This window comes from Mastomys coucha, unplaced genomic scaffold, assembly GCF_008632895.1.
Source record: "Mastomys coucha isolate ucsf_1 unplaced genomic scaffold, UCSF_Mcou_1 pScaffold16, whole genome shotgun sequence".
Taxonomy (NCBI): Eukaryota; Metazoa; Chordata; class Mammalia; order Rodentia; family Muridae; genus Mastomys; species Mastomys coucha.
The window spans coordinates 57,541,047-57,557,043 of record NW_022196898.1 but is presented as its reverse complement, the minus strand read 5'-3'; the positions used below and the strand labels follow the sequence as shown (position 1 = coordinate 57,557,043).

The following is a 15,997-nucleotide window of genomic DNA, read 5'->3' as shown; positions in this document are numbered from 1 at the left end:
TAGCTTCAGCTGCCTGTCTCCTTGGCATTGGAGTTAGGGCACACAGGGAGCAGGGTCATTGTTCTTCCCAAACTCAACATCAATTCCATTATGAGCCTGCTAACTCGGTCAATTATCACAGGAACTCTTTTCCTTGAGAAACTCTAAATACATGCCCAAACCTACCCCTCCTTACAGGATTCCAAGGACAAACCAAGTATGATTTCACCAAAGTCCAACTTGGAGGAACAACGATCTTACATGGGGGAAGGATTACTTAGAAGACCAAGAATGAGCCTAAAGCAGCAGTAACATGGAAAGACTTACTTCAGCATGGATGACAAACTTCCCCATGGCTGAACAAAACCCTGTGTAATTTAGGACAGAATTACATACAGCTGGCTGAGAGGCACAGGCATGAAAGTCCTATACATCAGGAGAGTGTCTAATGAACCACTAGAAGAGGTCTTCTTCTATGAGTTAACATCAACAATCAACAAGCCAGATCTCAGGCGTCGTTTTCAAATAGTCCCAGCTGCTCTGATGAAGTTAATGGCTGTTTATACCACAGAGGTGGCATGCCACAGCAGAGTCTCACGTGTGCTAACCAAACATTCTACCATGGAGCTGTATCCCAGCCTTCTCCAAATCCTGTTTTCATCCATATTCCCATTATTAGAAAGTATTATGTTATCTCTGATTTAATACTATATTCAATATCATCATACTAAAAAAGGTAGAATTGCATGAACTGCTTCAGGATCTGTAATCAAGAATAGTAGCCACATAGCAGGATTTGAAGATAAACTACATCCACGTGTGTGTGTGTGTGTGTGTGTGTGTGTGTGTGTGTGTATCCGCATATATACAGAGCACCAAGGAGTATGTGCCCTGTTATAGCCTGTCATGTTATGTTCTGTAACCAAGCTTGAATTGTGGGATAGTGGCAGAGAAAGAGCAAGATCTGATTTCAAACCTTTGCTTCATCTTGTATTAGATATGTGGTTTGGAGTACAGAATTCCTCATTAGCATAGTGAGAAAAATACTAGTGCTCTCTCATAAGCCTGTTATAAGGATTAAAAGTTAATACCTACATGAAAAAAAATTTTATAAAAGGTTTTGTGAGTGTTCAGTAACTGATGGCATTGAGCGTTTTCCTTGGAGTGCTTAACAGTAGGAACACAACTATATTTTTATATTACACACAGTCTGGAGAGAGATCATCAACACAGGCACCTGCAAAAGCTGATGGCTATAGAGTAACAAGCACAGGTTCAGGTCCAAGTCACCAACTCAGGCCTGATCCTTTCTCAGTCTTACCACTGTCAAAACAATGGAAGTAGCCAGAAATAGAATGTGTTTGTCCACAAGCACTAAAGAACTCATTCCTTTACAATCAAGTTTTTCAAATCTCAAATTTTTCTCCAAAGCTTCTCTTGTCTCATCAATTTAACAGGCCATGTAACTCCACAAATACAAATCCACTCATTTTAAAAAATATCTCTTTAAGTTTCCAATATTTATTATCATATCTTGGGAGCTTAAATGGTTTGGTGACTCTTTAATAAGTTTTTAAAAGCCAGATTTATTTTTCATTTTTCATTCCCTTAAATAGTTTTCATTTTCCATTTCCTCAAAAGATAATGTAGGGGCTGGGAACAGGACTGGTGAAGTCTGAAACCAGACGCATCTCTCTCAGCTTCCAGAACAGCCGTGCAGCATGGTGTCCACCATTTGTACTTCAGCTGGATTTCCCTATCTTCACTAGTCAGGAAGCAAGCCATAAACAGGCTTCCCTTTGCCTACTCATGGCCTGGCTTTCTGTGCCTTGTGCTATCATATGTTATCTGCCATCACTTTACTTGTGACCCCAAGTCAGTTTCATGACAGCTTGCCTGAGATAAAAGCAATCCCTGTTATTACCTCCTCCATTTTCTTCAACATTGGCAAGAAGCCTGGTGATCCACAAGGCTAGCAACTATTCAAAGATCACAGAATGACTCCAGGTCTAAGCCATAAAGAGGTTCAGCCTTCAATCTCCCCATGAGAAAGAGCTACCCATCTTTGCTCTATGTCAGCATCAAATTCCTAACATTTCTGTGACAAGTTTGTGCTAAGTGCTTGGGTTTTATTGTATAGCCATATATTACATCCTGAAAGTTAAGTCCAAAGCCAGTCTCAGACAGATATTTGGGAAGACACTAGAACCCAAGTTAAAGAATAAGAATGGGAACTGGAGAGACGGCACAGTGGTTAAGACCATTTATTGTTCTTGCAGAGGGTCAGGTTCGATTCCTAACACACACAGGGTGGCCCACAGCCATATGGAACTACAGTCTCAGGGACTCTGAGGGCACCAGGCATATTTATGGTACACAGATATAAATGCAAACAAAGCACTCATGCAAATAAGGACTCTTGCAACTAAGGATCAAAACCAAGACCCTGCATGTGTCAGACAGGCTTTGGAACACACAGCTGACCCCACACTCAGCTTGCCTTTCTTTCTCTTCATACATGCATACTTTCATAATGTGATATAGTAAATGGACTCAAGGCTACTCACAGAGAAGGGGTTTGAATTCATATCGCTTCATTAAAAATGACTACCATTTTTGAAAGTATGATTTTAATTTTTAGTTAATTCATTTATGAGGGGAAAATGCCAGATTCTCTAGGATGCCTGTGAAGGTCAAAAGATATCTTGCAAGAGCCACTTCTTCCCGCCATGTGGGTCCTGGGCATCACAGGTGGGTCATCGGTCTTGATGGCAAACCCCTATACCCATTTAGTAATTTCACCTGCCCAACAATATAATTTCTTTCACCATGGATTTAGCATTCACCAAAGTAATAACACAATATTAAAACCATCCTATACCAAAAATAGTATCCAAATGCAAGCAAATGGACAATCTCCCAGCAATGTTGGAGCTCCAGGGGAGCACAGGTCTTGTCTCAGCACCACCCCATACCCACATTTCACATCTTTTCCAGATAATTGTTCAAAGTGTTTAAATTAAGAAGAGGACAACTTCACCTTCTCAGCTTCCAAAATCGAGGTGCCTTGTATACAGATAGACGGCCGGAGGAAACGCGTATTGGCCCTGGGGCATGAGGGATGGGATTCTACCCTTGGAGGGGGAAAACCAGGACTACTTGTGGATAAAGGATGCTCTGCTCTGAATTCACTTCCAAAGTTGTTGCTGCTGTTTGAGTCTGTTCTTTGGAATGGGGCTTATTCTCATTTACTAAGCCATTTAACTTAACAATGCAGATACACGGACCACTTAAGACACTTAGTTAAATACTCTCCAGTGAAACATCAAATGCAAGGCAAGGGCTAGGGATGTAGTTCAAATGTTAAGCACTTGCCTAGCATGTGCAAGACTCTGGTTCAAGTCCCAGATCTATATAAAAATTTTTAGTTAAAAAGCAAACATATCAGTACCTTTCCGAAGTCTCGAACATCAAATAGGTCAAATGCCTCAAAAAGTTCACTTTTCCTCATTCCAAACGTATCACAGCAGGCGGCCAGAAATGTCCGGATATTCTTCAGACAGAGAAACTGAGGGACAGAAAACAGCAGAATATAGTGAGTACTTTTGTGTGTGACCTGTCTTCAGTCCCACATAGCTACAACGAGAGCGCGAAGGAAGGACCCATCTGTTTTTCATGTTCTATTTTTTCATATGCGTGAGTCATAATTATGTTCTTCATACACAGAGTCTACATTCATCACCTGCATCACCCATTGTCCTCTCCTGTCCCCACCACCTTGTAGCTCCCTTCCTCTTCCCAAACATCCACCCCCTTCAGTTTTCACGTCTTTTTAAAATCTAGATTCTGCATGGCAGAAACGATATGCAATGGCGAGAGCTTCGTAAGTCTCCTATTGCCTTTGACCAGTTCAGCAGGGCTGTGAACCGGCTGTGACCAGACAGACCCAGTTTGTAGCCTCTTGAAACTTACATAGCAATATGAGATGACAGCCGAGCACAAATGTGGAAACAAACTAAATTAAACAGTTTCATTTATGTTTTTATAAGGTGCCCGGAGAAGGGATCTGCGGAGCAACAGGCAGGGGCAGGTAGAGCTTAACTAGAATGGTTAGAAACAATCTCACTGAGAGGCAGACAGAGACCTAACGTAGTCTGAGGTAGGCGCGTCTGCAGGAGACATCAGAGCAGAGAACATGCTGAGGAGAAAGGTAAAGGTAATCTAAAAAAGGGAGGGGTCAGACAAGGAAGGATAGCCTTTATTCTGATATGGGAAATACCAGGTGCTTGGGCCAAAGGTGAAACAAAATTCGATGTCTCATGAGGGTTTTCAGGAGCTGCTATGCTGTTGGCAGATTGGAGGACATTGAGGTAGTACAAGGCAGGGAAACAGGAAGCTACTGCAATAAGTCCAAATGACAGACGATCATGGACAAATAAGGAATTACACTCCCATGGTGTTACATCTGAGGTGCCATTAGTCATCAGGCGGCAATTGAATATGTAAGTCTACAGCCCAGGTAGGTGATAGGCATGGACTTCAGACCTAAGTCCCAGAAGGTTTAGAGCAGTGTGGTTCTCAAACTTCCCAATGCTTCGACACTTTCATACAGTTCCTCGTGTGGTGGAGACCCCCAACCATAAAATTATTTTCATTTGCTACTTCATAATCGCAATTTTGCTGCTGTTACTGAACGGAAAGACGAAGATCATCACCACCTAGGGAAGTTGGCAGTGAAGGTTACAGACTCTTTGACAGTAGTAGGCTCTATGGGGTCAGGGACTGGGGCAAAAGATTGGAGTAGATCCAGGGCCGGGAGGAAGAGAGAAAGTGAAGCCAGGGTAGAGGCTGTTGCGAGGCACTGCAAAGGGAAATGAATACTTGACAGGGAGCAGAGGTTACCCAGATAGAGGCATCCTTGCACTATGAAGTCCTTGAGCAGGCAAAGGAAAGGGACTCCTTTGTGAAGCAAGCACAGAGGCTGACCTTGGACAGGTGCATGCCCAGCTCATCCATGCGGCTGGAACAGGAGACAGACAGGAAGGTGCTGGTGACAACTGAAAACCCGGATGCTGGAGTTCACTTTTACTCTCTGAAAGACACAGATCTACCTACACACATACCTCAGAAGCAAACTGATTCTGGGTTTGCCTGTGACAAGTCCTTAAATTGTCACCCAGGGTAACCTGGAACGACCGATGAAGACCAGACCGAACTTGAACTCAACGTAATCCTTTTGCCTCAGTTTCTCAAGTATACAATATTATAGGCATAAGTTACCACTCTTAGTTTAGTAAATGAACTCTTTTGGAAATATAAACTGCCATGGCACACATTTTAATTTTTTATGTACTTTACATCAAAGCTTTAAATGAATGTAGCTTACTATATGTCAATCATTCCAGAATAATTTCGTGAACTTAATCTCCTGGTGGCTGGTGTGGCCTATAATCCCATTTCACATGGGGAATAGGAATGAGTATCAGGAGTTCAGGATTATCCTCAGCTATGCAGTGAGCTCAGGGTTAGCCTGAGCTACCTGAGAGCATCTCAAAACCAAGAAACAGCAACAACAACAAAACAAAACAAAACAACGAAAACTTAATCTCTAATAATTGAGCACTATATCAATAAGTGAGTAATTATTGCTTCTTTGTGTTTATGTGTTTCCAAAGCATTGACTGTCAATATTTCATCTTGTTTTGCTCTTTTGTATTTATAAACTTGGAGAAAGCTCACCTTGCTTTCTCTGCATTCAGATTCGTCATGGACTTAACTTGAGTTTTACCCTTTACAGGAAGCATTTGGAGGCTTAAATATTTCAGGAGGGGTTAAAACCGCAAGGGAAGCATCGTAAACCCTTTGAAAGGCAAATAGCAGCCAATCAGGGGATGAGGGGATGCAGCGACTTGCTGTCACTTTAAAGATTCATGAGACCTTTGCTACACAGCACTACTCTGCATGTTGCTCCTCCACACAGAATCACTTATTTACAGATTAAAAGCCTTGCATTCTGCCAAGACAGGCAATAATTACTCTCTGGGGGATTATGCAATTGCTCTCTTGCAGTATTTTTTTAACATAATTAAGTGGGGAGAGACTCATAGCTCACCAAGGAACAAAGCACGGTTGCAAATACCACCCTCTGAAGATGTCTCACCAAACCCACATTTTCCCCATGTGTAGGAAAAACTTGCAGCAGGTCCCCACCAAAACGCTTTGATCATGAAGTCAGAAAGGCAAGAAGCATCATTCAAAGTCGAAACAGTTGAAAACAGTCACGAAGCCTGAAAAACAGGCTTTGCATTTACTGGAGCCAATATTAACCTTCACAAGTTCAGCTCTATTCCGATCAACAAGTGTTTGCTGGATCTGAACAAAGTCACTCATGTACTGCTGTTGCTTTCCCAGGCAAGTCGCTAGCTAGCCTGATTACCCTGTTTAATACCTGGTTGCAGCCAAATGTTTTTGAATGCCTGCAATATCATAGATACTGGAAAAGCTAAAAGGCTCTGCTTTAAGCTTTTCTAGTAATACTCCCGGGAGATTTTCATAGTGCTTCAAAATTTGGCGGAAAGCACTAGGCTCTGCATGCACTCTCGGCTCTGGAGTGTTCTGCTATGTGCAAAAACAGGAGAGTGGAAGGACAGAGGAAGGGGACTGTGGCATCATTATGGAGGTCCCAAACACAGCTGAGTCCACCAGATCCCTCAGATATTTACTACGCATTGATTCTATTCATTGTTTCCAGTTTAAGAAATCCAACACAAAGGATGAAAGAATAACGACCTATTCCACAATCACAACAGCCCTGTGTATGCTTTCGTGTGCATACCCTTTATTACAAAAACATTCTATCTGTGCTGTTGGAAAGGAGAGTGTGGGCGTTTTTATTCCCTCCCAAATCATTCACCATGCCATCTCTTAGAAGTTAGAATGTTTCCCTACATATCAATAACATCAGCACACATCAGAAACCCAGTTCTCATCTTATTTTCAGACTTGATTTTAAAGAGAATTAACAATTAATATCCATTAGCTATTCAAATTTCTACCAATCCAACCTCAATCTCTTTTTATAATGTTTTCACCCAAGCTAAGATCTACTCCAGTGGTTCTTCCTGCATTTGGCTACATTCTCGTTGTAGTACATTTTATTCTGACACACTTTTAATTAAAATATAACTATATCACTTCCTCCTTTCCCTTTCTTCCCTCAAACTTCTCCTATATCACTTCTCTCCGACCCCTCCCAAGCTGCCCCTCAAATTGATAGCATCTTTTCTTTTATATTACTCTTTTTGTGCGCTAATATATAAATACAACCTGCTAAGTCATTCTTTTGTTTGTGTGTATGTTTTCAGATCTGACCACTTTGAATTGAGTAACCAAAGAGGGGGTTCATACTGCCTCTAATGCTGCTAATGTGTACCTGGGGAGGATGAACGCAACACACACAACCTCTCTGGGAGAAGCTAATTCTTTCTTGGGAATCATTAGTTGCCTAGAGTTCTTTGTCTGCAGTGGAACCCTGGGCTTTCTCTACCTTCCACATTAGCATGTCTATTGTATTGCCATTGCTCATGCCTTGCTTATGCAGTCATTTCTAGAAGAGGCAGGCTCACAGCGAATGTTATATAGTGTAAGATTTCTTCTTTTGTATTGAGTTTTATGAAGAGTCCATGGCTAACTATCTTAGAAGACAGCCCACATTATTCATTTATCTGATGATCCCCCATAGCATTGCTAGCCTGTTCTTCCAGCATCTACACTGCCTGTGGACTGAAGTCTAATTGGCAGAAGTAACTCATGCTGCCAACTTCACATTTCCTCATCTGGGAAGACACAGTGATGAGTTTTCGCACTGCCTTACCTCTCTGTGTCTTGCTCTTCTATTCCTACACAGTCTGAATGTGAAAGCCTGTTGTTCAGTGGTTGTCTTATCTCCAGACTATTTCTCATAAGAGCCAACACTGACCATCCCTGCCATCAGTTACTCTACTAAGGACAGTAAAATAATGATTTTATTTCCAGTTCCATCTTCCTTCCTATTTATTAACTGATACTCTTTTATTTTTAAAAATATTGTCCCATCTTTTTGTACTATTTTTTTTTAGAACTGATTTTCACATGATCCTAGATTCGCACCTGAAGGAACCTTCGACTTTGCCCTGTGCCCTTTTGACACCTCTCTGTTTCATTTTGTGATCTCACTCTCTTACATGGTCTACTTTGCATTCTTCATCATCTGACTCTGATATCGGCCACTTCTTTAGACAAGTCTGCTTTCATCTGTAAGTGGCATTTGGAAACACAGGAGCATCCAGCAACTCTGGGATTATAGCCAACAGCTACCAGTGAACCAACACCTCCACCTTCGGCAGAAATGATCTAGCCTTTTCTAGCTCATTTAAATAGAACTGTCCTACAGGCCTCAAATACACCTTTTGCAGAATTGTATAATCTTAGAGAGCCTAGGAAGCCAGCATGCATCTCAATCTTTTTGAAAGAAGGGAAACTGTAGGTTACTGAAGAAGACCCGTAGCTAGAAATGATATGGCTCACACAATGTCAGCCAGCACAAATTTTCATCCTGTCTGTGATTCTTTGGGATTCAAAGGAGTTTCCTGGCTTTTTGTATCATCTGCTACAGCTTCAAATGATTGCCTTCAGAGAGCTATTTCACAGTACAAAACAGGCCCATCTTTTTATTTCAAAACCATCTCTTACTCTTGATCAAAAGTTATGCAACTTTAGCAGGGCGGTGGTGGCACACACTTTTAATCCCAGCACTTGGGAGGCAGAGGCAGATTTCTGAGTTCAAGGCCAGCCTAATCTACAAAGTGAGTTCCAGGACAGCCAGGGCTACACAGAGAAACCCTGTCTCGAAAAAACAAACAAACAAACAAAAAAAAAAAACAAAAAAAAAGTTATGCAACTTTATTAAACCATCCCAGTTATTCACATGAGACCACTTTAAGTGGTCTTAGAATTTAAATCTTTAAAAATTAGATTTAAATAACTTATTTTTTTAATTTTATATGTATCTATACAAGATGAATAGTTAAAGATACATGAAACTCAAATAGCCATCTGTTTATTTTTAAAACATTAATGAGATACCCATTCTATTATGTGTTAGACATTGTGATTTTCCTAAGATCCCTGAATGGATTCTGATTTATAAGCATATTAAAAAGTTAATTAAAAGTATCAAAAATTGGGTCCAAAAATCAAACAGAACCCAGACTACCTCCTCTGCACCTCATTGCACATTCAGAGCACAGCAAAGAACACTGGAGTTGCACACTGGGGTGGCAAGTGCCATGCAAATGTGCAAAGATTCATTGAGAGTCATGGAGTACAGAAACCATGTTCAGAGATAAATGGTACACCATGCAACCTGAGGGGTAAACATTACTAAAAGAGAAATGCCTGATATTTGGATGAGGAAGAAAATTGCTGAGTTAGGGTGTGTGTGAGACAAGATAGGTAAGGCATGGACCATTGTGAGCAGAGGAAATGGTTAACCCTGGACACAAACCAGGAAGGGAGCAGTGAGTGAGGACTGCAGGAGGCAGCTTGAGTTTACCCAGCATACCAAGGAGTTCTCAGTGGTATCCTACAAATGATGAGGCTAAGGAGTTTTCGGTAGAAGAACCAAGCACTACTTAGCATTGCATTTTAAGTGTTTTGAGCGATTGTTATGTTCCATGAGAAATATTGATACTGTTTAGTCCTCACAACAACCCAATCAGAAAATTTTTGTTTTTCTTTTCTCTCTACAGAGACTTCAGGGATATATCCAAATTTACAAAATCACATTTGTCAAGGTAACGGAGTCTACATTCAAATCCAGACCTTCTAACTTCAGTACCCGCAGCCTTAACTACTAAGTTATACCGACTTCATGTTGTGGTACATGAAGGAAAACAGTGGTTTTCTTTTGATCATGTCCTGAGATGGATAGCAAACACAAAACAACTGGGACTGCCATGTGTCAATCTAACAAGAGATGCAGTTATTGAGACGAGAAGTGTGGAAGAGTAGGAAAAGAGAGAATTCTAGGTCATAGGAAAGAGGAAGACATGGGGGAAAAAGACATAATAAGGCTGTGCCCATATCTATAGTCACTGAACAGCCAGCCCCAGCATTCACTGGAATGATAACAGCAAATGAGTGTGAGATATACGGTGGTGACTGGCTGAGCCAATTAATTCTATTCTTCATATGTGGAAAGGCCACACCTATGATGAGTGAGTCTGACCATCCTTTCACAAATCCCCACGGATAAGAGATGCATTCTAACAGCAAAGCCACCTTGCATTCTCTTGCCCCATTCATCACTCTTCCCCTAAACAAAGATGTGAATAGGTCACTTATTCAAAGTGGAGTGAGAGAAATGGCAGAAAGGTATGCAACATCTATGTGTGACCCTCAAAAGAAAGGCCTATGACATCCTAAAATGATACGTCAGGCCAAAGTAGTCTGGACCTAACCAAGTAGCTAGTGCAAAGACTGTGGCTTTCAGTCAAACTTCTAGCACAGATGAGGGCAGCAAATCACAAAGCCCCACCCATGGCTGAGGAGCTCTGGCAGCTGAAGGCTGCTGGGGTAGAAAGGGCCAGCTTTCTCCAGGGAAGGACAACCTACCAGAGATGGTTCTTTCCTTCTATCTGGGTGCTAGGGACCAAACTCAACTTGTCAGAATAGCTGGGGCAAGCGCCTTCACATAATGAGCCCTCTCTCTGCCCTAATCCCTCTTTAATTAAATGGAGTCAAACATCTACCTCCTGGAAATTAAAAGCAAAATGAAAACGGGTCTTCATTTGCCTGAGGACATATGTGCATTTTCCTTGTGGGTCAGCAGGTAGTAGTGGGGTTTCATGGGCATTGTTCCATGAAGAAAACTCAGCTTGGCAGCATGGTATCTCCAAAGTACTTCATCTGGACCCTGATATGACGAATATCCTCAAGGACAATGAGGGAAGAAGGCAGACATGGAGAAAAGAGGTTCCTTAGTGCCAGCCCTGAACTCAAAACACCAGCACAATTCTCCCACTCTTGGACCTGACCAATTTCCAATGTTTTTAAATTACTTACTCAAAATACAGTAATCAATGCCATTTAAAGTCTTAAAGCTGTTGTTGTTGTTTTTCTGTTGTTGTTTGTCCATTTGTTCTTAATCTTTAAAGGCAAGATACAGAGCACAATACGAATGTCTGTCACACACGTGGAAGTCAGAGGATAACCCTAGAAGCTAGCTCTTGGCTTCCACCCTGTTTGCAACAGATTCTCTTACTGTTCAGGGTTCTGTCCACCAGGGAGCTGCCCATCACAGTAGTGAGGTTACACACATGTGCTACAGGGTCTGGCTTCACGTGGGTCTTAGGGATCGAAGCTCAGATCTTCGCGTTTATGTGGCAAGTGCTCTGCCCACTGATCCATGTCCTTAGTCCATCATTGTTTGTTTGTTTTACGTTTATTTAATGACAGTGTACACACATGCAAAGTGTGGTTTAACTGGCACGATTTAGCTGCTAAGTGTAAGGCCAATTTGCAGATTACACATTCATCTCTACAACACCTGGCTCACACATGTTCTGGAAAGAGACATGCTGGATGGTAATATCCATTTGCCCAATGATTGTCCCAAGAAACTGTAAACACTTTGAGAGCAGGGAATGTATGTTTCATCTTGGAGCCCTTCCAACAGCACCTGGCTTGAAGTAAACTTCTGAATGGAGGTTGAAGTAGCTTGATTACAGGAAAAAAAAATTGACTATAAACCATCCTTAAAATAATACAAATTCTAAAAGCAATAAATTGGCCACCAGGAAACTTAAAGTAAAGTTTTACATTAAACTGTCATCATATCCTTCTACCTAGATGCCAATATAGCAATATATCTTTTTTATTAAGTTACTTTAAAACTTTTTTGAGGGGTGGGAGAGATGGCTCAGAGGTTAAGAGCACTTGCTGCTCTTCCAGAAATTGAGTTTGGCTCCTAGCACCCCAAGTTGGGAGGCTCATATAGACCTGCTAACTCTACCTCCAGAAATCTGATGCCCTCTTCTGGCTCTGTAGACACACAAACACACATATACACATACACACACACACATTTAAATTTTAAAAACACTTAAACATTTTTGAGCACTTGGTGGTAATGATATTTACAAATAAAATGAATAAAAATTTTTAAATTATTAGGCTTCTATTGTCATAACCTTTTTGGGGGGGTCATCAACTTCTGGAACACGGCTCAGAGCTGGACTACTTGCCAATCCTCAGGGAACTCTAGCTGACAGCCAGCAGCACTCAGGGTTTTTATATCAGTGCTACAACAGTGGTTAACAAGGGTAGCAATGAGAAGCTAAAAGAGGAGTGGCGCTAAGCAGTTGCAATGCTGCTAATGTATACCTGGAGAAGATGATCGCAACCTACACACACACACACACACACACACACACACACACATTTCTATACAAGGAAGAGGCTCCTCAGAACAGCAGGCCACGAAGGAACTGGATCCGAATAGAGTGTCACCTCAATAGAATGGAGGCTGGTGGAGTCCCTCCCTAGAACGCAGCACTCACCGTAAAGAATAACTCATCTCTGTAGCCTGTCACTTTTAAAGATAAGCCTTACAAATCTTACTTTGTCACATAATAGGAACAACTGTTACTGTGTTTTTCTGTTTTCTGTTGTTTATAAAGTTTTTTATTCTTCTTTCATACAATATATATTTTGATCATATTTGCTCGCAGCTCTTCAATCAATGTCTCATTGATCCACTCCCACTTCCCAATGAATCAAATATCTAAATGTTAGACAGGAAGCTCAGAAACTCCTAGAAGAAAGAGTAGGGGCTGCACTTCAGACTCCAGCTTCAGAAAAGAACTTTGTGAATAAGGCTCCAGTTGCCAAGGGCACAAGACCAAAAATCAACAACTGGGACTCCATAAAATTAAAAGCATTCTGAACTGCAAAGGGAACTGCAGAGGCATCTTACAGAATGGAGACAAATCCTTGCTATCTGATGAAGGATGTACATCTCTCGCAACTAAGCACCAATTAAACATGCGACCCAACTTCAACAGTGGGCTATGAAGAATTCTAAAGAATTCTCAGAAGAGAAAATACAAGTCACTAAGAAACATTCTTAAATATTCAAATATGCTTAATAAACAGACAAGTTCATCATCCTCAGCCTAAGAGAAATGTAAATTAAAGATCTCTGAGATTTGATCTTTCTCCAGTTGCAATGGCTAAGATTAAGAAAACGTACTTCAGTAGACTCGGGAAAGTCAGATTTGAGGTCAAGAGATTCAAGCAGAAACTGAAATTAATATTTCTTTGGAAATAGTAATGTTGTTAATAACAGTAGTTATACAATATAATGTGATTTTAACATATTTTATCAGCATTGTGTAAAGGCCACACTAGTTATTATTTAAAATAGAATTAATTTTTATCCTAAATTATCACAACACATAAAAGCAGTAACTGATAATTATAACTTAATTGATTTTCTTTATATTAAAAAAGTCTATGTTTTGACATTTTTTCTGTCTAGCTTCATGGTAAATGCACCCAATCCTAAAATATTACAAACTCTAAAAAGCAATAAATTCTATTGCTAGGCATAAGTCATATTTCATTTCATTTTATATCATTTTCATTTCAAAACTCTTCATGTCTAATCACATGAAGTCAGGTCACAGGAATGCCATTTCTACATTCAGCTGTTAAGACACTACAACCCACATACCACAGGCACTACACTCAGGTACTCTGTGTGGGGTTGATCTCTTTATCTGGGATCCATGTAAATTTTTTTGACAAGCCCTCGATTTTCCCAGTTTAATTTCTGATTGCTCATTGTTTGTGACAATATAAAGGAAGGATGAAAAATCATTAAATTAGGAAACACTATTAGTTTTATGAAACAAATCATCCAGACTCTACCAACCAGTCTGCTACTCTGGTTTCATCTAAAAATGCTTAAAGATACTTTTTGAAATATTCATAATGTCAAAATCTTTATGAGTTTCTGATTTTAAAGAAAAAAATTTTAAGATTAATGACTGCTTTGTAATCGTCCAATATTGCTAAATAAGACAGGGCCAAGGCTACTAACCTTACGCTGGAGGATTGTCATAGAAAGTGTAAAGGAAGGCTTCTGAAGTACAATTAAAAATGAAACATAGCATTTTCCCACCTGAGTACAACTTCAGAGGAGAGAGCCATAGGTAACTTTCCTCAGAAGTAAACAAAAGCAACATAGTAAACTGCAATTCAGGTCAACAGAATCCTTAGCTTTAAGCAAGCAAGCCACCTTTCCCCATAGGATGCTTTAGAGGGCCTGCTTGCTTTCTTTCTTTCTTCCTTCCTCTGTCCTTCCTTCCTCCCTTCCTTCTGTCCTTCCTCCCTTCCTTCCTCCCTCCCTTCCTTTCTTCCTTCCTTCCTTCCTTCTGTCCTTCCTTCCTTCCTTCTGTCCTTCCTTCCTTCCTTCTGTCCTTCCTTCCTTCCTTCCTTCCTTTCTTTCTTTCTTTCTTTCTTCCTTTCTTCCTTCCTTCCTTCCTTCCTTCCTTTCTTTCTTCCTTTCTTTCTTCCTTTCCTGCTTCTTTCCTTTTAAAATACATTTTGATTCAAAGTATAATCACATCCCATCCCTTTTCCTTCCCTTCCCTCTAAGCCCTCCCATGCCCCTCTTGAATGATTTTCTTGATTGTTCTTGTTACATTCTAACTCAAGATGCTCAGACTAGGGTGCACTTCATGCACATTAACTCTGTAACAAAATAATTCACATCTTACCTGTCATTGTTTTTCTGTGCTAAATTTCATTCTATATCTGCCCACATATCTAACCTCTGATACTGTCCTGTGGCCACACTCCTCGAAATTTAGCATCAACTTAAAATTTTGCATAAGTCAAAAGACAAGATTTTTGACATTTTGCAGTCGAAGGCTTAGAAGGATGAAAAGATCTCCCCAAGAGCTTTGACAATAGTCTGAGCTGTTTGGGAACTCCCACGGGGCCACTTTTGTCAACAATGTGACTAGATGTAACCCTCTCCTTGTACTGGAAGCCTCATTTGTTGGTGAGAGATCACCAGAAGGATTTGAGGAAGATGTAATCAGAATATATTGTAAAGAAAAAAATCTTCAATAAAAGAAAGTAGAAAATAAAACATGATAAAAAAGAATAAAGATTTAAAAATAGTTTGTTTTTAATGAAAAAGAAAACCCAAGTAAACCTAGCAAGTGGATGGGTGATATGGATGCAATTCTGTCTGAACCCAGAGACCTTTCTGAATCAATAAACTAAATGACCTTCTTACACCCACACCTTTATCATTGTTATAATTACTAATGTACAAATTGTAGTTATATTTTATGCTTCATTGTCACTGTTCTATGTATATATATGTTTATGTATATGTACAATATACATATATGTATAAATATACATGATACACACATTTTTATTTTTATTATTATTGTTCTTATTATTATTATTATTAGATATTTTCTTTATTTACATGGCATATGATATCTCCTTTCCCAGTTTCCCCTCCGAAAAAAAGAAAAAAAACCCTGTTCCCTCCCCCTGCCTCCCCCTGCTCACCAACCCACCCTCTCCTACTTCCTGGCCCTGGCATCCCCCTACACTGGGGCATAGAACCTTCACAGGACCAAAGGCCTCTCCTCCCATTCATGACCAACTAGGCCATCCTCTGCTTTACATATGCTGCTGGAGCCATGAGTCCCACCATGTGTACTCTTTGGCTGGTGGTTTAGTCCCTGGAAGCTCTGAGGGTACTAGTTAGTTCATATTGTTGTTCGTGCTAAGGTGCTACAAAGCTTCAGCTCCTTGGGTTCTTTCTCTAGCTCCTTCACTGGGGACCCTATGCTTAGTCCAATGGATGGCTATGAGCCACTACTTCTGTATTAGTCAGGCACTGTCAGAGTCTCTCAGGAGACAGCTATATCAGGCTCCTGTCAGCCAG

The 15,997-nt window shown here is 40.5% G+C and overlaps 1 protein-coding gene across 1 annotated transcript in view; it reads right to left on the bottom strand.

The window, feature by feature from the left end:
* The window catches only part of Vav3 (vav guanine nucleotide exchange factor 3), a 343,048-nt gene that overhangs the window by 261,889 nt on the left and 65,162 nt on the right, over positions 1 to 15,997 (bottom strand). Inside the window, exon 2 of the mRNA XM_031375228.1 lies at positions 3,431 to 3,547. Coding sequence (XP_031231088.1) covers positions 3,431 to 3,547 — 117 coding nt within the window. The remainder of the gene's footprint in view (positions 1 to 3,430; positions 3,548 to 15,997) is intronic.